Source organism: Spea bombifrons, chromosome 1 (genome assembly GCF_027358695.1).
Source record: "Spea bombifrons isolate aSpeBom1 chromosome 1, aSpeBom1.2.pri, whole genome shotgun sequence".
In the NCBI taxonomy this organism is placed as follows: domain Eukaryota; kingdom Metazoa; phylum Chordata; class Amphibia; order Anura; family Pelobatidae; genus Spea; species Spea bombifrons.
The window spans coordinates 38435071-38459462 of record NC_071087.1 but is presented as its reverse complement, the minus strand read 5'-3'; the positions used below and the strand labels follow the sequence as shown (position 1 = coordinate 38459462).

Below are 24392 nucleotides of genomic sequence, written 5' to 3'. Positions count from 1 at the left end.
ATATGATGACATATTCACCTTCTCCCTAGGAGTTTCACTGCAAGCAATATGTAGCATAACATTTACATTTTTCTAATCTCTCTTTTGTATATTCGACCCTGAGCAATGGCCTACACGATCAGGCGACATAAACTTGGTGGTTACCCTTCAAAAACCTCTTCTTCTCTAAAGGACTGTCAAGTAAAATCAGGCTGCTAGCACAATCCTATTTTTACAAGATGGATCTTTTCACGAGATGGTCACTGCAATTCGTTCCATGCATGGCACATTCTTGGGACGAGTCCAATTGCCCTTGACTTCGGAAGTTTGATGTTATTACAGATAGGCAATTACTCTTCATTATTCTTCATTAAAAAGGTCTCGCAGATACCATGCAATGCAGCGCATTGCCTGAACTTTTACCTCCCATTTGCTTTTCCTAGCAACGGAATGAAAGAATGGTGGGGGCAGAAAATATTTAACAGCGCCCAAGATAGATTAATAGACAAAAAGAAATCAAGCATTTGCTCCTGTTTCATTAAATCCTCCCAGCCTCCTCCATTTGTAGGAGCATGGGCCTGAGCCAGCAATCAAAATAACATGTCTTGAGCGACTAGTTGAATGCAAATGACTGCATAGACAATGCACTTTAACTCCTTTGTCGCTTGATTGTCGTTTTTTTATTTTCCATGGCGCGATAATGAGTTGTAAATGATGCCAGTAGGTAATAACAGAAAGCAGCTTGTCTTTAATAAGGTTTAAGGTTTAATAAGTATGTTTTCTATGTATTGCTACAACTTGTGGATGAGTAAGCTGCCTGCCTCAATACTCAATTCAATGAACATATGACACAAAAGTTTTATTACTATGTATATATATATGGTCTATATGCATCTATGCACTGGTATTATACATAATACGATAGATAGATAGATAGATAGATAGATAGATAGATAGATAGATAGATAGATAGATAGATAGATAGATAGATAGATAGATAGATAGATAGATAGATAGATGATATCCATAGTCTTGTATTCACTGCATTGAATAATTAAAAAAACAATGATACACAGTCCCGAGCTAATGAAATATTTAAAGCTTGAACTCCTGGTAAAAACAGGCTGTGCTTAAATCTCCATGACAGCCTAAAATGTCTGGCACTGCTTGATCAGGTTAATGCAAGCCTAACTGCAAATAATACTCCTCTGCTCAAACACTTTTTCTTGTTCCAATTACGCTTGCCTTTTGTTTGCAAAAAATAAAAGACACACGCTTTAATATGACGGAGAGCAAGTAGCCTATTTGTTAAACGCCTTGCAGTGGTCAGAATCTATTTAGACTTCCTGAAAGAAAAGCTGCTCGGCTTTTCTTATCGCTGGGCTTCATGTTTACAGAACAAGTCTCTAGTTTTCTTTCTTCGATAGACCATCAATTTAACATGCTGCCAACCATCCAATTATTCATATTCACGTGGAGCCAAGCCTGTTCCTCCAACCCTTTCTTCGAGGGCTATGTGCCTTTCTTACTAAATGTAATTAATGAGGCTCATCGCCTGTCTATGAGAAGAGGAGCTCAGAGCACCAGCTATCCTCATTGACATGTTAATGGGAGGGTCAGGTGCACCTGACCTTCTCCCCGGGGTGTTTATATACAGCCAAATCAACCAATCACGTTCTGTACATCAGGCAGCCCTGCGCCATTTGCATGGCACAAAGTGTTCTCTTTAAGAAATGTTAGCCTTTTCATGCTGGGTTATCCCCGCAATGTACTGGTTAAGAGGGATTATAGCAAAGTACAATTTACTATTGTGTTTTTTTGCATCAATGGTCTGTTCATACAAGGTCATCTACAAAGTGTACAAAGACAGGACATCTTCTTAATAGAATGTCTTAATAATGTGCTTTGATAGCGATATAAAATGGCATAAATATTTTCAAACAATGGCAGCAGTGCTTTATAAAGCAAACTCACTAGCACATTTATACTTATATCTATATATTTTTTAAATTAAAGGTAAATTGACCATATAGCAGTATTCATGCTCCTACTATGCACTTCCGGATCCTCACCGTCACATCCAGCAATGTATTTACGTTCTGCACTGGTCTAAGCCTGACCTAGGTCAGCGTCCCCAGCCACCCTCATCCTTGGATCTATAGTGCCTTAAAAGGTGCGCCATGCCTTTAAGAGACAAAGCACTTGGATATGGCGTCTTATCCCTGTGCTCCGTGCAATCCACACTATGAGGACTGTGCTTATTGAGCACAGTCTCCATAGTTTACATATGCAAGTCGAGATACTGGGGGGCCTGATCATCCAAGAGGGCGATCTGCCCCCAGGTTTGGTGGCAGGGGGTCTCCCATCCCCTGGACCTAGGCCAGAACACGTTACCGTGTGCAAACAACTCTGTTTCTGGTATAAAGCTCTTTTCTGGCAACCACATTGAATAGATGGAAGTACATTTTATGTCTGAAGCCATCCACCCATTTGTTGACGATCCGCTCTCAAACACTGGTACCCATTCAAGGGCCATCTAACAGTACAGCTCTAATGATGGGCAGCTGGAATTTAAGTATGATTTAAAGTGTCGCTTTCCCCAAATCCTACACTTTACAGTTACAGTTACAGATTAAAATAAACCACATATACATGCAATATATGCATGACCACTCAATAAATGATCTATCATGTTGTTTAGTTGCTGATTGCTGTTGATTGGTTCAGCCAGCCTGTGATGAGGAGAAAGCAGATAACTTCTGCACAGGAAACTAATTAGATAATGGTCGCCCTGCGACCCTGAACCGCAGATCTCAGCGCTTAAACTAATCACTAATGCTTAACATCTCCAAAACAATTTCACTGATTGACTAGCAAATAGCACAAACCATAGGTAGTTAGTTAATGAAGTTAATTATGCCAAAAACTGTGATTGCAAAAGTTCCAAACAAATCAAGAGGTATGACGTTATTCCTTCTGGCATGATTGGCTGTAAAACTACACGTCATTCTTTCTTTCCTTTACCCTGTATGCTGATAAGCCTATTCTATCTATACGTTAAATAATAATATATATGTGCACAATTATGTCCAAGTGGGAAACACAACAAAAGTGGACTGCTAAAATACATGTGAAATTAAATTATCACCTCCTTGATCATAGGCAGACAGGTAATTTTTAGCACAAGGGCCTGTCCAGTAATAAACTATATAGAAGCCAACATTAGACTTTTCCACTGTATGCACAGACCTTAGTACAATACGCATTTGTACTGATACTATACAGAAAGGCTAGATTGATGTAAAATATCAATTTAATGACCCATCTAGGCCTTGATTGGTGTTAGTGATGTTTAAAAAGCATTGAAGAGTTGCATAATGTACGCCACGCCATATTTACACTCACAGGGATAGATCGTCTAAATCTTGTCATATATTTTTACTTTCCTCTCAATGTCACACAAAAATGTATGTGTTTTTTTTATGTAAATCGAATAGTTTGCAAAAGCAGGCCAAATATATTAATTTAATATGGAGGTAAAAAAACCCATCAAAATAAGTTTGCAGATATAAAAGTATTAATTCTGCTTGCTGGGTCCACATTGGCTTTAATGAGCTTCAGGCGTGGCAATGACCTTGGGAGTCGGCACATTGACAAAGGGATAAGACACCGAAAAAAGTTTGTGCAAATATCCAATAAAACATGGCGTCACGAGTAAAGAGCATGTCTTTTCTTATTACTTGTGGCAAAACCCTGCGCTAACATGAGACGTTTTCTATTCTACAAGAGCGGTGGTTAGAACATGGAAAGCCTATAAAATCTGCTGGTGCTCTATAAATAAAATGTAACATAATGCAGAGCAACAGCCAACAAACTCCATTCACTACTGACCATCAGGGGAAGATCTGGAATCTCAGATGCTAATAAAAAATGCAGGAAACTGCGTGCCGTGTTGTGACAGTCAGATTCCACCTATATTATAGCAGCAGGCACATGCTGATTAGTAATCCGTGCATGGCTTTGTCAGCAGGTGTGCATTCTCCTAGTGTAATACACGCTACTAATGTACAGTGCAGAAAATATCTACTCTATTCCCAATGCTTATATTAACAAGTTAGCATGCTAAAAGCATAGATATAGATAGACAACATTACATTACATTTATTTATATAGCGCCAGCAGATTCTGTAGCGCTTTACAATCAGAGAGGGTAGGATGAATTTAAAATCACAAACAATATCAAACTGGTACAAATGGAGGAGAGGGTCCTGTTCTTGCCATTTTACAATCTAGTCAGTAGATAGATAGACAGACAGATAGATAATGTATATTCTCTCAATCCAGTAAGGATTATTCCCTATCATTAGCCCTACCCCCAATACACCCAACACTCATTGATAATCCACCTAATTTTACCTAATTATTGGCCCATGGATTATTTTATTTCCATTTTCAACCCTCTGCAGAATCCCCCCATGCATTTGCAAAAGGGACACCACATATATTTAAAGGGACTGCTATCATACTTGTTAAGTGTATATGATTGCTGAGGTGTCCCTATAATGTTGCCTGCACGTGAGGCATTTGGAACACTCAGAAGGCAAACAGCAGAACACTGAATAAATCCGCAATCCAGGAAGCTAATTGTGCTCAAGAGGCAGCCTGAGTTCAAACAAATGAATTACACAATGCAGCTTGTTAAGAAAGACTTACACACTGGTAGCAAAACCCAAGGATAGGAAATAGAAATTAGACCTTTAAGTGGAATGCACTTAATAAACTCATCCAAGGAACAAGATTCTAGATGTTGTAAAAAACTAAAACATTGCAAACATTGCATGGTATCACTGGGATCCAGAAGATACAAAAGATTTCTACCCATGTTCCACTGGTAGCGGTCCAAAAACCCCCAAAACAATGATAAAATCTATAAAAATATGCCCTAATATCCTGTCCAACCACCAGAAGTATAACATTTTTTTAAAAAAAACCTATCGCCAGCCCTAAAATAACTAAATAGCGTACTACATAAGGCACTAAATGTAGACACTAAACATGGGAAAATTGGATTCATGGTTTAACAAACATATGGTAAAAATTACAAAAATAAACTCCAGTCTTTAGGATATAAAAAACTCTTGGGCATGAAGGGGTTAAAAGGGAGGCAGTGTGGAACAACAAACATTTATTGAGGGGCATTAAATACAGTGCTGTATTCAGTTATGTAGATTACTACTGGAAACTATTTGGTCTTATTTAATTTTGTTCAAATAAACTTCCTTTATCTGCAGACCTGGAGGCAGCCATTTTAGTCAGTCACGTGATGTTCTGGGTGACTTCCCTTATTCAAACACCACACTCTATATGATTCTATATGGCAGAGCTGAATAAGCCTTGCTTATGCAATGATATCTTCCCCTCTATAGACTTTCATTAGTTAAAGTCAGGCTGGGTGACTAAGACAGTCTTTTGTTTATCACAAAGCATTATGGTAGAGGAGACTGGTTGTCTAAAAGACTGGGCTACAGTAACCGAGCTAGAACACATGCACATGATTATTATTCACGAGTCTGAAAACATTATAAAACTAGAACTGTTTTAAAAAAAATTTTTTTTTGAAAAATCATTTTAATGTGATGCTAACAATAAAAATAATGAGGGGGTTAACCTTTAACATGTTTGAAAATCTGGATATAAGTAGAACTTGGTGGGATAGCGGGATAAAGTGGCAAAAGCGGGACTGTCCTATGCACAGGCATGGAAAAGGCATAAAATGAGAGGGAAGAGGAGGTTGCAAACAGAGAGAAGGTGGTTGAAACACAGAAGGAGGAGGGGGTGAGAGATGCTGCTCTTGCTACTCATCCAGTGGCCACCTCCTGACAGCTTGTCTGTCGGGAACACAGGGTGTATGCGCATGTATGTGCACTGAGAACATGCATTAATAATCTCCCAATGCTTCTCCTCCATATAACTGGAGATACACCTGTCATTACTCAGCAATATTTCATTCACCACTGGGCTTTAATTCAAATAATTACTCTATTCCTGAGCTAGGCCTATACACATCTCTTAATAAAAAACTATAAACCAATGTGCCAACATACTACTCACATCAAGGTATATTTTAAAAAAAAAGTAAATATATATATATATATATATATATATATATATATATATATATACATACATACACATTTATATAGAGCTGTGGGTGAAACTTAACAACTATTAAGTTGAGGTGTGCCGTTTCAAATAAAGAAATTAATTAGTACTATGTTGCCATAAATTGCCACTTTTTGGTCTGTAAGTCAAATCATTTTTACAGAGAACTCACCATAAGGATTAATTCTGTGAATGAGTTCACATTTATTTTACTAATACCAAAGATGGTGATTGTTCCTGAGAAGCGCTTGGATCCATAATGAGTTGGCACTATGCCATGGGGTACATGTGGTATAGGTTGAAGTATTCTGTTGTTTTGGCTCATCATGTTCACAAAGGTTTACTCTATACAAACACATAAGTATAAAGACTGTAAACAGGCATATGGATTTGGCTAATTGGCCCAGCTTCTTTCTTTATGGGCTAATAAAAGTGTCCATTTTTTTCACACAATTAGAGCTTCCTCGCACCCACTCCACACATTCCTATATTGCTGTTTGTTTCTGTGGACATAATCAACATTAAGGACTAAGTGTCGCTTTTTTAATTATCTGCCAGCAAAGTAATTAATCTGTACGGTATGTTCTTGAACAAGGTGTAAATACTATTCATTTCCATCAGTAAATGGTACAGTCAAGCAGTGAGATTCTAGGTCAGCAGCCTTGCAGGAAACCAAGCTGCAATAAACAGCTGTAAGAAAGAAAATGAATGGATGCAGAGCCTGATGGGACCTGGAGTTGCAATTTCTATCCATCTGATGAAGCAACAATGTGAAGCTGCCTACCCTTCCTCCCTCTCTGTTATCTTCAGTGCCGTCAGCTGTCCAGAGGGATGGAGAAATTAGATTTCCTTCCTTCTGATTCCTTACCCACAAGGCGCTCCAAGAAACCCAAACAGGTTTTTTTATTATTATTATAGGAGATTCCTTTAAAAATACAGACTCTTAGTGCTATTTTTTGGGAATGGAGAAGAATAATTTTCATAGATGTGAATGTTGGTACAGTCAATGCTATCTTTGCTAATTCACTGAAAACGCACAATTACGTTGTAATCTTTATCTAGACGCCGCACAAGAGCTACACTCCTAGACTTGTACATAAGATGCTCTAAATAGTAGGTATCTGCCTTCACATTTTGAGCCATGGCTCCTTGGATCCTGAGATCTAGAATTCCTGGTTTCTATATTGTATTACATCATTGACTTTATAACCCTTAATAAAGTCCTGTGGTATTCAGCAGAATGTGGTGCCAGCCATTAAGAGATTAGACAGCACTTGCAAGCTACTGGCTTTCATGCCTTTACTGGATTTTGGATAATATTTATCTGAAATATAGTAAATGCAATTAAAATACAGAAATTTGTTTACCTTTTTCATAGCAAATAAATGTGAGAAAGGTATATGCACAGTAGGTCATATAGGTTCTGCCCAGCAGGATGTATTAAGGTTCAACATGGTAACAATACCCATAGATACACAGATTGTACATTGGTGGTAATTGCAAATGGTCAATAACTAGCTAAAGAAAAACAGGCACAAAAACACTGCCCTGACATCATCAAAGCTGTCTGTACAATAGAAACAACTCATGTGTTCTATCATGCATGGAAATGTCACAATACATGCACAAGTAGCAACTACAAATTAGGGCTTTTACAATTACCTGGGAATGAGATGGAAGAGAAGGATATGCCATTGACTGGTTCATGAGTCCCTTCTGCTTCATGATAAGCAATCGCTTCTGCTCCTCGCTCAAATGGCTCATCTGAGGTGGTATTGGTGGCTGCTGCTGCTGTGGCTGCTGCATGTATGGCATCATGGTATTCTTGTTTTGGTTAACGACTGGAGGAGTCATTCTCTGACTCATCTCTACATTAAAATGTGTCAGAGGCTTAGTGTTACCATAACTGAGCATATTGGGGGGTTTGCTGATAGCATTTGCACCCATACTGTTTGTTTGCTGGCTTATCATGTTCATGTGGCTTTGTGGGAGGTAGTTGTTCATGTTGCTTTTGGGTGGATTGTTGGCCATTGGAGGTACTATGGGGTTTTGGTTGTTGTAGACTTGGGGATACATCATTGGGCTATTTGGTTTTTCAGGACCAAAGGTGCCTCCATAAGGGCTAGATGGGGGCCCCACAGGTGACCAATTGGATGGATGGTTTGTATGTTGCTGCTGATGTTGCTGTTTCTGCTGTATGAGTTTTGCTCGATGTTGTTGCTGTGCTGCCATTTGCTTCAGCTGCTCTGCTGGAGACAAGTCTGCACTTGGGAGGTTTACAGTCCCACTCCCTGAATTAGAAGCTGGATTTGCCGTATAACCATTTCCGGGTCTCGTTGAGGTTTGGCCAGGGGTATGGGGTTGGGTAGGAGTCTGTGGAGATTGGACAACACAACTTGCTGGTGAACCAGCCATCATTAAGGTAGATGGTGCACTGGAGACCGAGGGTACACTGGAGACAGAAGACACATTTGAAAATGAAGGGCCAGACGAAGAGGGTCTTACTTGAGGAGAGCCCATAGACACATGTGGAAAGGGAGAATGAGATGGGTCACTTTTTACACTGGCACTTTCTTGAGGAAGGGGTGTTTGGGCTGTTGGTCTTGGGAAATCTAGTTCTTTTTTCTCCTCAAAGCCCTCATTAAACAGGTCCTCAATGTCATCCTCTGGAACAGTGTTGGCAAGTTCATCAATCAGCTCCTGCCACTCCTGATCATTTAGATTGATGTCAGAAAAAAGCTTGTTTTGGTTTGAAAGAGATGTTTCTGATGAGTCCATAACAGATGCATCATCTAGTGGCTCTTGCTTCATGTCTTTATTTTGCAGAATACTGAAGCTCTCTTCCAGTTCACCAGAACCGTTTAATGCCAGTTTCATATCCTGTTGTCCACCATTCTTATTTACGTCTTCCAAGCCACTTGAATGAGTTGCACTATTCGGCACTGGTAGGTGAGGTTTAATATCAATCTGATGAAGAGGTGAAACAGAAGGCAGTGGCATATTTGAAAGTGGTTCCACAGCTGGTAACTCCTTCCTCCTGCGTTTCGCAGAGGGAGAGAACCTCCCATCGCAGACACCATTTTGCTGTTCACCATTGAGTGGAGAGCGGGCACCTTCAAGCTTCCTTTGAACAGCTTCTTGTAACTAAGAACGAAAGAAAGAAAGAAAAAAGAGCACTGTGATAACTCTTTCTGAACATCTCTTTATTGCAAGCATTACTATTTAACCCAGCAATACTTGCTTCATCATTTTAATTTATTAGTAGGCCCAAAAACTAAAAACAATCCAAATGCAATGCCTTCTGAACCACACACACACAAAACTGACCACAAAGCTAGACTGTATTTTCTTTTTCACAAGTACAGTAAGGGCTATTCTATTTAACCCAAAAGGATATGTTAAACAACTTAACCAACAAAACAAATAATGTATACCAATTGAACTCAGTGTGGTATTATGCAGTCTTTTTTACAACTCGGGGCATGGATTGTTATGAAAAAATATCTACTGACATGATGAACGATTGTTGCATGTCTTCTGGATGAAGATAAATGAATTGGCAAAATATGCCTATAGTATTTGTAGTGTTAAAATGACACATGAAAGAGAATCCAGAATTCTCTGCATAGACAAACAATAGTAGTAATAAAGTACGGTCACAAAAACTGTCCTTGGTTAGTGTTTGAAGTTTTTTTTCAAGTAATTTCTCTACCACTTCCCTGAATCAAAGGAGTCACAGCTATCACAGGGAATTAAACATATCCACGGCACATTAAATCAGCACATCTGACACTTTAACCTGTCAGTAGGTAGTACTTTGGGATGCTGGGAAGGTGCTGCTTTGGACCTGCTGCAATTAGAGGAGTCTCATCCACATTTATGTGAAAACTAGCAGTCAGGACTACAACTGATTTCTAGAAAACTTGTGCCAGGTTGACGACCTGGTACCTTTCAATGAAAATCACCTTCCTTTAGGACCAACCTGGCAAGGAGAGCATTTTAGTTAGATTCATATTTTTTTAACCCAGCTAGTGACTCCTGGGCCACCTCAGCATCAGACCTTGGTGTTTATGGGACATCAGTGAGCAAGCAGACATTCAGACCCTATGCAAAGCCTTTTGCCAGCCAGAAATCAAGTGATTTTCTTTTAGGGTACCTACCAATTATTAACCTAACCTAGAGTTACACTTTTTTGATGTCTGACAAAGATGGTTTAAATTAAGTCGATACTCACTATCTAAAAATACTGTTTAAATCTTACCGTTTTTGGTTGTATCTACTCATTCCATATGAACTTAATAAGAGGCCAATAAACCTTTGGGTATTGTAAAAAGGAACGAGAATCACATTACAGTTTCACAGGCTAGATGCCAATAAATGCTTTAATACTATCATAAACTATTCTGTAAAAGCAATACACCCGACATAAGAAACCCCGATAAATACCTACTGTGTCTTCTCTGCCTAGGAATATCCTTTGATTCCATATTTTTATTAATACATACACCACTATAAGCAAACATATTGCATATAAAATCATAATGGGTAACGTGTTTCTTTAAAACATAAAACACAGCTATCGGAACCTACTACACTTCAAAACAAGTTAACAAAACTCTGTCAAAGGGAAGGATTTCACTTAGATTTCTGGCACAGTAATAAGACCCAAATCCCAGCCTCAAGCCATGATTTTGAATTCCAATGCCCTTTTGTCACTGTGGTGCCCTTAAACAACAAGCATCACGTATATCATATTTGATAAAACAGATTAAAGAATACAAGGGCTCTATGCTTCTAAAGAGATTATCATATGGCAGCCAAGAGTATTATTTAATCCGTCTGGTGCCAGAGTGGTCTCTGTGTATTCCCACATAAGGTGCACTAAACTAGACTGACCTTCATCATCATTTTTTAGAAATGTTAAAATATCTGAAACTGAGAAAAGCAGGACTAAAGCAAAATATTTATTAAAGAAGAAACTAATTAATTTTTGTAATATATGTGGATTGCGTGTTAACATTAAATATACCTTTGTTTTGTATCCAAAAACTGTACATCTGTCTTTCAGATGCATCTCCACTGCTATTAATCACTTTTTGTATTGGTCAGCGTAAAAATTGACAAGGCCAATGCCCAGTTAACACTCTGTGGGAGCCTGCTTTTTAACAGCCAGTCGTATTCCCTGTAAATAAGTGAAGTATAACTGATTGTCTTCTGTGAACTTATATATCCCACATAATGTAGGCAGTGTTGTATTTATGGAGTTCATTGCCATAAGACTGACCAATGGTAGCGCCTTCAGCCAAACTTATGTGCATGGGTTCTTTGTATTTTGTGCAGGTGTTCATTGTCCACTGAGCTGAGTGGAAGAGATCCAACAGAGGTTTGCAGTAAAACTGGGCTGGTGTCAAGGTAGACCTCTGATCTCCCTAACCGGCCCATTAAAAGCAGCCGCAGACTAGAGAAGCCAATCACCCTACTGGACCTTAATAAAGTGGCCAATGTACTGCCATCTACCATCCTGGGCCTAGGTCAAAATATGCCTCTCATTCTAAGGCAGCAACGTATGCATGTCACGTAGAGGTAAGCTCCTTTATAATCATGAATGATGGCTTTGTACAAGACAGGTGCAGTTTCTTGATTTTGATAAAGCCATGATGGATACACATGCTGCCAGAGATCATGCCTGAATCAAATAAAAAATATTAAGCCAAGGTAGTGTCATAACCAAGGTTCAATGCCATTTTTTCTGCTGTTTTCCTAAATCATACATTGTTACATAAATCACAGATGCAAAGACGCATTAGTAAACAGATCCATAACATCCTCTCACACAGTTAAATATTTTTGGCACATCATTTCTTAAAAAAAAAAAAACATATAAAAGATAAGAAAAAACAATATGCAAAATAATGGGTTCCTTCACAAAATCTTCCAAATAAATTCTAGATGGACAACTGAGCCAACAAAAGCAGCATCTTTTATATAAACAGTAAAATAATAATTCAGAATTTGAAGTAGGGCGCTGTACTACCAGCTGCAGCTCACTCCACAAAGACATTTATCCAAGGTGCTGTTGTTATGGTAACAGTCTTTGCTTATCAAAGTCCGTCTTTTGACCTGTTCCCTGCCAAAACCACATATAATATGTGTGGCAGGGAAGCCTTGGTTTTTATGCTAAGGGGCACACTTACCAACATTAATTATAAAGAACTTGGTCTTAAGTAACACCTTTCAATCAATAGATACATTATAAAAATGTTTAGGTTGTTTCAATTTTATATTAGATGTGGAAGTAGATTCACTAATTTTATTTATATTACATTGTATATTAGGATATGCTGTAAGGGCTGTTTAGAACTATTCACAAAGCCACTTTGTATTTAATACACCCTGATTAATGTTGCTTGTCCTCCTCATCCATCTCAATGTACCATCTTTTCATAGATATTATCACAAAATACAGTTGGAAAGAAATAAAATCAGCACTCGCTCCGTAAACATCTTGCAAAATAAAAAGTTTGAAGTTGCAATCTACCATACTACCCCTTATTATTATTAGTAAACTTTTTTGAGTAGATGAAGGGGCAATTACAGAGCAATTATAGTTCTTTGACCTACTTTACTTTGACCTAACTTTATAATTTAATGTATATGATACATGCAATGATCCGGTAGAGCATTCTAAAGCATCGTGTACACTTCTGGCATTTACTGTATTATTATATCATTAAATGAGTCACATTGACTAGAAGTCCTCACATGCGGTATCAAGATTAAGGTGTTAAAAGTATTCTACGGTCAGTTGAGTGAAATGAACTTAAGGTTAAGAGGATTAGTGTTGGAGACACAGCATTTTAGCAGCAGATAAAAAAGAAATGTAGTTCAGGATTAATCAGACTGAACAAGAAAGGTCAAAAAGAAGTTTAAGTAGACATATAATTTACAATCGGATCTTAATATTTCAAAGTTGCCTATGTTGTATGACCTTTGTTGTTTATGTACAAATATTAATTCTGATGGAAAATGGTAACGGTGGACCATTAAACAGGAGCATCCAAATAGTTGCTAATAGAGGTTCCTCATATAGCCTGTGAGCAAGCCTACTGAGCAGCAAAACGTGCCAGTATATGAACCGAAAGACTGGCCTCTCTGCCAAAGGGAAAGGGCAAACTTACTCCCAGTTCCTGCTTGCTTCCCCCCCCTAGCTCTAGACATCTGGCTCACCCCCCCACCAGTTCTAGTTAATGATTGTAATTTACACCAGAAGTGCTCATTCTTTGTAACCTTCACTTTTCTCCTAATTTGTAAAACAGGTGATCTGTTTACAGTCCTTTAAAGTTAATCAACTGGGTACTGAAAATTGAGAGCCAGTCAAGTGGGTAACTCACTGCTTGCCATTCTGCTCAAGCTTAGCCCATCTGATGGAAGTTACGGTCTCGTTGGACAATCAACAAGCAATATCGTGTTTTTACCCCCTTTTAGTATACAGTGCTGTGTTAGTGAATATACTCTACAAATCAACAGTTACATTTTTAACAGGGACAATGGTTTCAAAGTCCCATCAGATAAATGCCATACAATATTAAAGAGTGTGCAACCCGTATGAAAAGCCCCTTTATTTACTGAGTAACATTATTTTGCAGACCTAGCTTGTGACCTCCTCTACTTAAATGCATTCCATTCAGTGCCTTTGTGACTGAACGCTTTCTTGGTCCTTTTAAGACAAGGAATAAACAGTACTTGAGGAATTGTCAGGGATTTTGAGGTTCAGTGCAAAAGGATTCTTGTTTGAAAATAAGGAAAACAGGTTTGTTTTCCACAGAGTCCTTCACTGCTGGTCTCCTGCCTCTCTTGGTATGAAGATTGAAGGACTACAGGCTTTGTAAACGTGCAACAGACATGTGGCTACACTCTTGAGTACTTCAATTTTTATATTCATAACGTTCCTCTTCTCCCTTCTTGCCCAATATACTCCCAAGAAGATGAGCTGCTTCTCGGTGCTTATCATGGATTTCACACTCAGTAGTCAGACAACTGCTTGTGGCGGCTTCAGTAGGTGCCACAGATCCTGTCTATTTTATATATCCTTCACTTATTAAAGAAGACAAGGATTTCCTATCAAGGATTCAGCCACTTCAGCTACAAAAATTAGAAGCTTAAATGCTTACGATGATGTAACATGACGCTAGCTGTAAGACTCCTTGTGCTGGGCTCTGTATAAGATACGTTCTTCCCTCATACCGTTTTTTCTTCTCTTGTACAAAGTATATTATAAAAATACAATATATTATTTAAAAGAATACTGTGACAGAAATGCACGGGTCTCTTCGAGGAAACGTCTTTTGCACGGGTTGTAAATGTTTATACACTTTGAGCTGAAAATGTAAAACAATGTATTAGCTATTCTCTATCAGTTTGAGAGAAGCAATGTTCCTTCTCATTCTTCAACTCCAACTATAACATTAACCAGCTTCTAGCTGTGCTTAGGAAGTGATCACAAGCACAGGTCTAATGAGAATTAGATTTCATCATACATCCGAAAATAAAGTTAAGATGTGTTTATTACAGAATTCTCTAACAATGCAGAGATTCTCTATAGTTTGTATATAAAGCATTCCTTGTATCCCTATTTAAGAAGGACGGTGTGTCCGGTGTCCATCTTTTCTAGAACCTCAGAATGTTTGTTGTTAAGAAGCTGAAAAGCATCTTAAATGTTTTTGTGTGATTAAACTTTAAGAGGAAAGAATAAATACAGATCTGCTAAGGTTCATTTGCTTAGCATACTATACAATTGATGTACAATTGATGTTGTGTCTAAGAGGAAGAGAACGTTTAAGGTTTTGTGGGATTCAACTGTTGTCAGCACGACTTTAAGACTCTAAAGACTGGGTATATAAGACTGTATAGTGCTGTAACTCTGCACTGTGTCAAATATCTAACATTTTTATAAGAAAGCAAAATATTGCATCTGGTTTAAACAGATGCGTGGATTAATGCAAATATAGCTTTTCTTTTAATTTGAATGATGCATTTATCATTTTAGTGGCATCAAAAAGCTAGGTACCTTTATTGATAGGCAGAAGATATCATAAGAACACAGAACATGCCAAGCTAAGGACAATTGACAAAACTGTTTATCCAAATATAAAACAATTCTTGGAGCCACGTGTTCACCCGTCCCATTTTTAAAATGCCAAGTTTTTTAAATGTATTTTTTTAATTAATCAGGTTAAGATATGTAGAGTAAGATTCAGATGGTCTTGGCTGATGTAGATGGTTAAGGACAAAGTTGACCACTGACTTAAGCACTGAGAGCAATTTTATACATATTCACGTTTTTTACACCAGTCTCAGGGTTTCATTAGTAAAGAAGAGTTTCTCATGATCACATTGCATGGGAATTCAAAGGCTATTCTAATTTAATGATATATAAGCAGCTACTGGTAATTTTCCAACATGTGTATTACATATAAAATGACTGCTCGGATATAGGTGACTTTAGAATATCTGAACCACTTGACAAATAATGGTTTTCATTATTAGTACAACTTCATTGTCGCCATAAGAAATTAAAATGATGGGATATTAAAGGACTAATAAGTGTTTAAAGCTTGGCTCATCTGTTTAGATGAAGTACAACTGTAGGGCAGATTTAAGGCAGGAACACTATGTTTAATGATATTATATGCTATATTCTGTTTTCGGTATGAAACTCTAAACTTTCGAGTCATACATTTGCTCTTAAAATTGGTTTCTGATTCTCCTGAAAGAATCTTGGCAAGACAGATCCGCGTTTTTCGCATGGAAAACTAAAAACGACACCTTGGTGTCTGGTCTGAGCAATGACCTCAGTGACAAAAATGGCTACACTGACATCTACCCACCCACTGTCATTCGTACGGTTGACAACCATTAGACTTTGATTTAAAAGGTATAATTAAAACTTAAACTGACATATTGCACGCTGGAAACAAAGTTGAGTGCAACTATATATATATTCTAAAGTCAGTTAATTTCTTGAATTATGGAAAGGTACATTGAAAAATGCTTTTTTGAGCGTTTAACCGTTATACAGGCTGGAGTTGTAGTTTTGTTCAGTAGTTGCTACATACATCCTGCAAGGTCAAACAATCAACCCTGCCCAAACTTCGCCATCCCGAAAAAAACATTTTTTATGTATTGAAAGTAAAGTAGGTGTTTGGTAGAACTGTCCTTTCAGCCTCAGGGACACCTACAAATCAACAACAACTTATCAGCTCATTAACTAGCCGCACACAGGCACACCTATGTTTACTTAGGTAACTGTGAATTGCATGTTAACCCGTCTTTTGCCCAAGGCTTAAAGGAACAGGCTACGATCTAAAAAAAAGTATTTCATTTTATTTCCAGATAAATAAATCACAATGCAGGGCCCTACCTCCCAAGTGCCCCTCTTTAAGACACCTGTGATGTCCCTCTTTGCTATGAGCTCTAAATGTTTTCTGGCTAGAAGTGTTCTAAAAGCCAACAATAATGTATATAGAAATGACAGAAATGTGTTTATGAATGGAACTGTGTAAATAAAATATATCAGTTGTCTTCTAAATATATAAATAGTTATTGGCAGGGTGTTTTAATGCCTTTAACCAAACTCCCTACAACCAACATGCCTGTCGCTGGAGGGGATCTGTGAAAGCCTCTTCCCTCTGCTCCATCACCATAGGGAACAGGTAACTAACTCCAGCCAAAATGGCGAGGGGACTTACTTACAAGCACGTATATAAATCAGAGTTAATATAAATATATGTAGTGAGGATCTGAGGTAAAGATAATTACGCTCATAAATTTGGCGTAAGCGTGACCACATCTGCCATTTATTCCAATATATAAATATTTGTCATATGTTGCCGACCAGCACATAAGTGCTGCCCTGCAGTGTGTGGGATGTGCGCCTCAGTAACTGCTTCCCTCGTGCCAGTTTATACATCCCGCATACTGCAGGGCAGCACTTTACATGTGCAATCAGCAACATGACAGCAACCATTCAGTAAAATGGCTGATGTGGCTTGATTTCTCAGCTGCTGTGGACAGCAATTCTCGTTATCATTTCTATTTGGAGCATTGTGGGATATCTAGTCCCCAGTAGATGTAGTGTTAGAGGTTGTCTATCCTTGCTTGTCAATGCTTTACATGCCAGAGCACAATAGTCACCGTGGCCTTTTGGGTGGGCATTTCCTGTTTCTTCTCGCGTGTTAAGTTCCTGCAAAGAATAGAATGCGTTCTAAAAATATCTAACTTCATACAAAGGAAATAGTGCAGCATGAATCTAGAAGGGGTAATCAGGTGCACTTATGATAGTTCCTGTACAAGGCGTGCAAGTCATTATGGGAAGTGTACAAATAGCTTATTTGTTGCCGCTCATTTACAAAAAAAAAAAAAGTGCTGCTATCTTTCAAGGCTGGGAAGATGGAATGTAGATCATGAGTCCCTGAGGTCATCTATAGTACCGTCCTATAGCAAGACTCTGTTACCACTTTCTGGTCTTTTGTAGTGCAGTTCCCCATCTTTATAATAATCATGAATAAATGTGTTATTAAATTATAAAGCAACATTCATGTCTAGTGGTTTTTATATCAGAGCCTCCCTTAGACACATAGGGTACTGTTCTTGTCAGAAACACTACAGTATGCTTTGGTAAGGGAGGCTCTCCCATTGCCTGTGCACATTCATAACTTGGTGCTTTGTGACTGTTATGATTATTATTCCTTAATATGTTATGGGAAGTTTATGTAGAATATCGTCTTTTGCATTGAAGGAGTTTAACAGCGACAAAAAGTGTAGGAAATCCCTACAGTACCATGTCTGGCCAGCAGATGGCCTTTCGGCAGTGTACCATCCTGTAGGTTACTACAGGGCAGGTGCATGTTATTAATAATAGGTTTCAATATGTACTTCCTCACTTGCTTATATTTTTGTGTATCCTTTAGCATTGCATAGCGATATGGTTTCTGCAAGTCGAGCACTATCCGTAAGTTGTAGTAGTGTATTTCAGATGATTGATATTGTAGTAGTACCTTAAGAAAATAGTACCCCTCCTGCAAAAATAAATAAATAATAATCATGTGATCACTCCCTGTTATCCTGCCTAAGCTGCAAGAGTGAAAACATTAATCTACTACTAACATTTATTCTACTATGCTAACCTTGTGCGGCATGTGTACAAATACAGGCTTGGGTTGCTCATTGGGCACACTGGATGCTTTTGTATCTGCCCAAAATGAATGTATGCCGTTCTTAAAATTGAATATAAATGAAATATTCTAAACGAGAAATGTAAATGCTATTTTTATGATATCAAGTTTTTTCTATCTCATCTGAAGCAAATCTAGCAGTTTACCATGATTTTTTCCTTTTTCAGATCAAAGCAGCATTGTGTGAACTTGATTGGCTTAGTCCTTTCATCAACCTTAATTAGTAAGCAGCTGTGTAACCCGATAGCATAATTTAAATTAAATAAGCAGCTCTCTATTATGATTTAAAGGTGTAGTTCTGCTGCACTCAGTATCATGTTGAGCAGAAATACACCTCACCAGATCTGTCATTTATTCTTTCTTTATAAGGGTTAATCACAAAACCTGAAAACATAAAAACGAAATAATTTCACACAAGTATTTCTCAGTAGAGAATGTGTGGACATTTGACAGTAGCAGAAATAATGGTTCTAATGAACATTTAGTTAGAAAAGTGTTCAATTAAACCAAGTATGCGGAACAGCACCTATACGTTAAAATTTGAATACATACTAATGGCATAAATATCTTTCTTAAAAAATTACAGTAACTGTAATCAAACTACATAATACAAATATTATATAACACAAGTAAAATTATGTATTATCAATAAACACCAAACACCCAGCATAATTACATTCACGGTTTGTAAAATAATATAAAAATCCTAAAACTTCAATTTAAGTTGTCAAACATTTTTCATATTAAATTATAGTAGCTATTACTTTGAGGATCCAAATTTGACTATTTTTTCAAAAGATACACTATTAAAAGTATTTCTACATATTTAACACAGGACGGAAACAGGATCTTTATCATTAGTAGCGTGTATTCTTCCCAGTGGCAATTAGTGAGTTAATGCCGATTGGCTACAGTACAGCTATGAATATAATGAGATATTAATGAGCTCTCAGTCTACCCACATTTATAAAATCTGGTTACCCACAAAATAAAAGATATGTAGAATTTTAATGATATCCTTTCAATCTGAAACTAAGCAGTAATGGGTAAAAAAGGCAAGCCAGGGGAATGCTCAAAAAATACAAAAAGAACACGTGCATTTGCTAGGTATGTGCGGATTCCTAGCTTTGGTCCAAGCCATAGGAATGCTGCCCGTCTTAATAATAAAAGCATATTTTTCCTGTTTCTTGATTTTGATTAACAATTGTTTGCGCTTGTATAAAATTTTGATTTCTCCTGTTGGTCTAGGTATGGTACAAAGAACAACGTGAGGTTTATGGTTTTACACCAATTGGAAAACCAGGCAGAATGGTTTCCATTCCATTTCACTTGGTTCTTGGCTTTGTCTTATCAGCCATATTTCTAAGGCCTGCTAGAGTGTCTTCATGTGTTATTATCTGCTTTTAATTTCATTTGCATGCAGTGACTGTGTTAAAGAGTGTGTGTGTGGTGTGTGCAAGTGTGTGAATCTGTTAGAATGTGTAAGAATGGGTGAGTATGTGTGAGTGAATGTGTGTGTGTTATGGTGAGCATGTGTCTGTGTAAGTTTGAGTTAAAACTCCTGATCAAAAAGTTATTGTGATCAAAAATCTGTTGTAACTCTAAGTTATTACCAATATTGTTGATACATTTTTCTAATAAAATATTTAAATATTTAGACCAAGCTATGGCAATTCCCTTCATGTTGTGGAATCCTAATTTAGCAAGGACATTAGATATATTTTATTTGTCTGATATTAAATCAATTTAGCTGCAATTAGTTTTTTAGCAGTATTCAGAAAACAATTCATAACCTGCTAACATCATTGGTGTGAAGGGGCAATCGATTTAATTAGAATACACTCAGGCGGATGAGGCATATCAACATCACTTTATTTGACCACCTCAAGTAACATATCACAGAGGTCTTGTATGACTATTTGTAAAGGTTTTATGGTATATTTGCCCTCGTTGTGGCCCAGCTAACGATTGTGGATAATAGGGCATGTAATACGTAACGTACATCCTCGTTATCAGCACTGCTCGTTCTCTGCTTGGAACACACTGCTGAGATGCAGTCTGATTTCCTGCCTGTGCACACCGAAATCTGGTCTGCTCTGATCATTAGTTTGGGCTTCAGGCTTTATTCCTTCTGAAGTTGGGGACCTTCTTTTATTCCCACTTCCTGTATACGTCGGTTAGACTGCTGCCATTCTTTCAGGCCTTTCCACACATTTGATATGCTAATAAATGTGAGCTCGGAAGGATCTGTACAGGAAGAAACTTGTTTCAAAGCTGCAGTCCTCAGTGTTCTTTCCAAATGACATGAAATTTAATGAGAAATATCATTTTATTCAGCTTTCCTGTGCTCTTTACTGAAGCTTCAGACCTACAAAAATCCAGTTTTTAATAGGATTATGAGTCTGTGAAATGGTCACCTGTAAGTAATTAAGCAAGAATAGTGCTAGGTATAGGTTATAAAAGTAACACTAGCAAAAAAAAATGCCAGTATCTTTAAAAATATAATTAATTCAATGGATTTTTCAGAGTTATGTATAAATGATGAGAAGTTTAAATGTGGTCCTTTTGCTACAGCGACTAACAGAATGGTATGTTTAGCAGGACCCATTCCTTTGGCTGTTAAGATGATAAAGATAGTTTTGATACTTGGCATCAGAACCGCATAAGTGTGAAGCATGTTGTGGAATATACATTTGAAGGAATTTGCATGACTTGCATTCTAGGAAATGTCAGCATCGGGTCATATGATTTAATGCATTACCTATGACAAGGTCGTATTGTACTATTCCTGCCTGTCCACAGATAGGGTAGCAAACCTGTGAACATTGACCAAACCTGGCCCCCATCTACCGAGATTGCCCTTTGAGCCGGTATAGAGTTTATGCATTACAGCTTCTCACCCAAATTTGAGGGGATCCTTTAGCGCACGCATAAGGATCAACAGTTGGATCAGCTGTAACTAGAGACAATTTTATTTTGAAAATCATCATTTTATTTACATAGCGCCAACAATTTACGCAGAGCTTCTCAGAATACATATATTCAAGAGGAATGACAAAACTGGAATTCAAATAAAACCGATTGCAACTCAACAAATGTTACCTAATACAGGAAACTTCCCAGCGCCCCCAATCGCAGCTCCTTATAGAAAACAGGAATGGGATGTAGAAGAGTTAAGAAGGAAGGACTAGCTGCACATAGCGGTTGGGCTATCCCCACATAGGCTTAAAAAGAGTAGGGTATAGAAACTGGGCAGAGTGAGAAATGTGCTTCACTTCTATATTAAACACTGAGATGGAAGCCTGGCAATCACCTGTGATCTAAAGAGGTCCCAGACATTCTAATACACCATAGATCTTACCGGGGTTAATGGCTTGAACCTAATACTCACCACTCACATTGTGTTCTACAGATAAACTCTTCATTTTAGAATTAAAGGTGTGTACTCATCATAGCTCACTTGCAGTTCACACTCACCCCCCCCCCCTCAGGAAACGCTGTAATTTTACTATGCAGCTGACCAATGTCAATGTCCTATTACATTCTCGTGACTATAACTCCCCCATTAGCGTCTCATTAAATAAGCCAAAGCAGTTTATAAACGCTGGGGTCTGGGAGAGCCTTTAATGAAATTAAATATTCTAATTTGCATTTAAATGACCTTGAAGCTGCAGCTGCTGTTAAGACAACGGAGACCCCTTTCTAGAAAGGATGGCTGAGGGTTAATTGATGTGGGATCTTAAGATATTCAGTACTGTCTCTAAAGCGGCTGTCTATGAAAATGTAAGACATTAGGAGGAGCTCAAAATCACTGGGGTGGGGGGTATGTGATCTGATTTCCGCCGTTGCTAACAGGCTGTCTGAAAGCCTCCCCTCTTAACAACATGCACTTGCTCTCACTAGCTGAAATATTGATTTTCTGCTGCCCGCCACAGACCGGGCTGCAGTTTAAGCCTTGTGTCCTCCACGTGACGCTGAGCAGAATCAGATTTTCCTTTTAGTCGTTCGATCAAATTTTCCTTCCTAGAGCTTAGAAGGCACACTTGGGACCTTGTAGTAATTGCCTCCCCATGCTGAACCGCTGATACCTTTATTGGATTGGCGTACTGTTTCAGAGGCCCGTGTTTAACGTGCACTGAGCCGCAGCAATGCAAACAGCTCCAGTGTTTAAACAAGCATCCATTAGGACAGGGAAACAAGGCTGTGCCAGACTCTTAGTGCACTTTCCGTGCTTGCATTTTAACCCTTTGTATAATGAGAAAGGATTTTAGATGAATATACTAACTAGCAGTGTACAAAAAGACTAACATGGACACGTTACAGTGCATGCTTAAAATCCACCTGACCTAAACTTTGCATGAATGCGGTTGATAAGTCATTAATGGGACATATTTGACAGATGTTCTGTCCTCATCCCATGTATGTCATTGAAATAGACAGATCATCCTTTGGGAGAACCACAGAAATATAGAATCTGTCTACAGACAAGACCCACTCAACGCATCTAGTCTGTCATTTTTTCTTACTTTAAGTCTTTTCAAAAAAATTACTTAATCCTAGGTTTTCTCTTATGTTCAGAATCACCTAATCGCCTTAAACCTGCACCCGCATTAACATCTACCACCTCTGCTTGAAGGCCTCTTGTGAGACGGGGTGCTAGCTGTCATGCGAGCAGGGCTAGCTACACATAGAAGCGGGGCTAGCTCTCGTCTTTAGTATGAGGGAGAGCGGGCGTAGCTAAACATCACTGCCCCGCCCTGGGAAACAGGGAAGTGACCTGGAGACCTGGGGAAGCAGCGCTTCAGCCGGAGACTCTGCGTCAAACCCAGGCAGTTCCTGGGTATATAAAGAGTTCATTGCACAAGGAAAAGTATAATGAGATGTTTGGTTTTAAGCAGCCATGTTTACCCATCTCTAGAAGACACTATCCCCCACCCAAGGTCATGTGGAGTCACGGGAGTTCCACACAATGTATAGACTGCTCCTCGTACAATGGCAGCTAAAGCTCCCCTAATTGCCTAGACTGGTGGCAAGGGAATACATCCCTTTGGAGCGTGCAGCTCTCATAACATGAATGAATTAAAGTATGACTGACAAATGAATAGTTAGGCAGAACTGTCCCTAATTAACTGATATAGTGGAATGTGTTGGGAGGATTTTACAAGTCCCATTTCTGAGTTCCCACTGAAGTCACTTAGCTGTATTTAGAAGAGGCTGAGAACACAATTTGTCAGCTGTCACAAAGTGTCACTGGGTTCTTGTAATCTCATCATACCGACAAAATGCTATTTGCATGTAGCCCAAATATCCATATGCTAGACGAAAGAAAGTTAACATAAAACACAGTCATACACTCTACCCAAAGTGGCCTTTGATTGCATCAGCGGGAACTGTCATAGTAAATATCACATTTACGCAAGTTGTAGTAAGGACCACAGTTCTTTGGAGAAGCGTTGTTTTATTTTCTTCAAAACTGTTCATCTGACAGTTCATAAGAATGACTTTGTTTGTAAGAAACTTTAAGCAGATAAATTGTTGCATGCTGCTTGACAAATCCTCTGTAGAATTTGTTTGTTTCTTCAAACACCACTTAAATCAGCAGAAAGCACAGCGCAGGGTCAGAATAAAAACACAAATGTGTTTGGCTTTTATTTTCCCAATCCTTTAAGTGACAGAGGGGTAAACAGAGTTTAACCCATAGAGTGCTGGATGCCTCAGCACATTTTCCTCCTGTGACGATGGGCCTACTTTCGATGTGTTGCTATTGATACATTTAGGTTATAATTTTACATACAGTGTATATTTTACATAGGAAATCTTCTATTTATTCAGATTAAACAATTTAAGCTTTTCATAAATACTTAGATTAGGGCAAACTGTGCATCCTATTACATGATATAAAGGTATAGATATACCCTCATACAAATGGATTTTCCCATTATTTCCTCATAAATGCTAAACCAAATCTTTTTTTTTTTTTGTTACCAGCATGCCGCCAGCTGATATCATTAGATCAGC

General features: G+C 38.2%; 1 protein-coding gene across 2 annotated transcripts in view; it reads right to left on the bottom strand.

Moving 5' to 3' along the window:
* Positions 1 to 24392, bottom strand: part of MAML3 (mastermind like transcriptional coactivator 3) — a 149885-nt gene that overhangs the window by 48619 nt on the left and 76874 nt on the right. For both annotated transcript variants that reach the window (XM_053461112.1, XM_053461119.1), the window contains exon 2: positions 7804 to 9285. In XM_053461112.1, the coding sequence (XP_053317087.1) occupies positions 7804 to 9285 (1482 nt within the window). The remainder of the gene's footprint in view (positions 1 to 7803; positions 9286 to 24392) is intronic.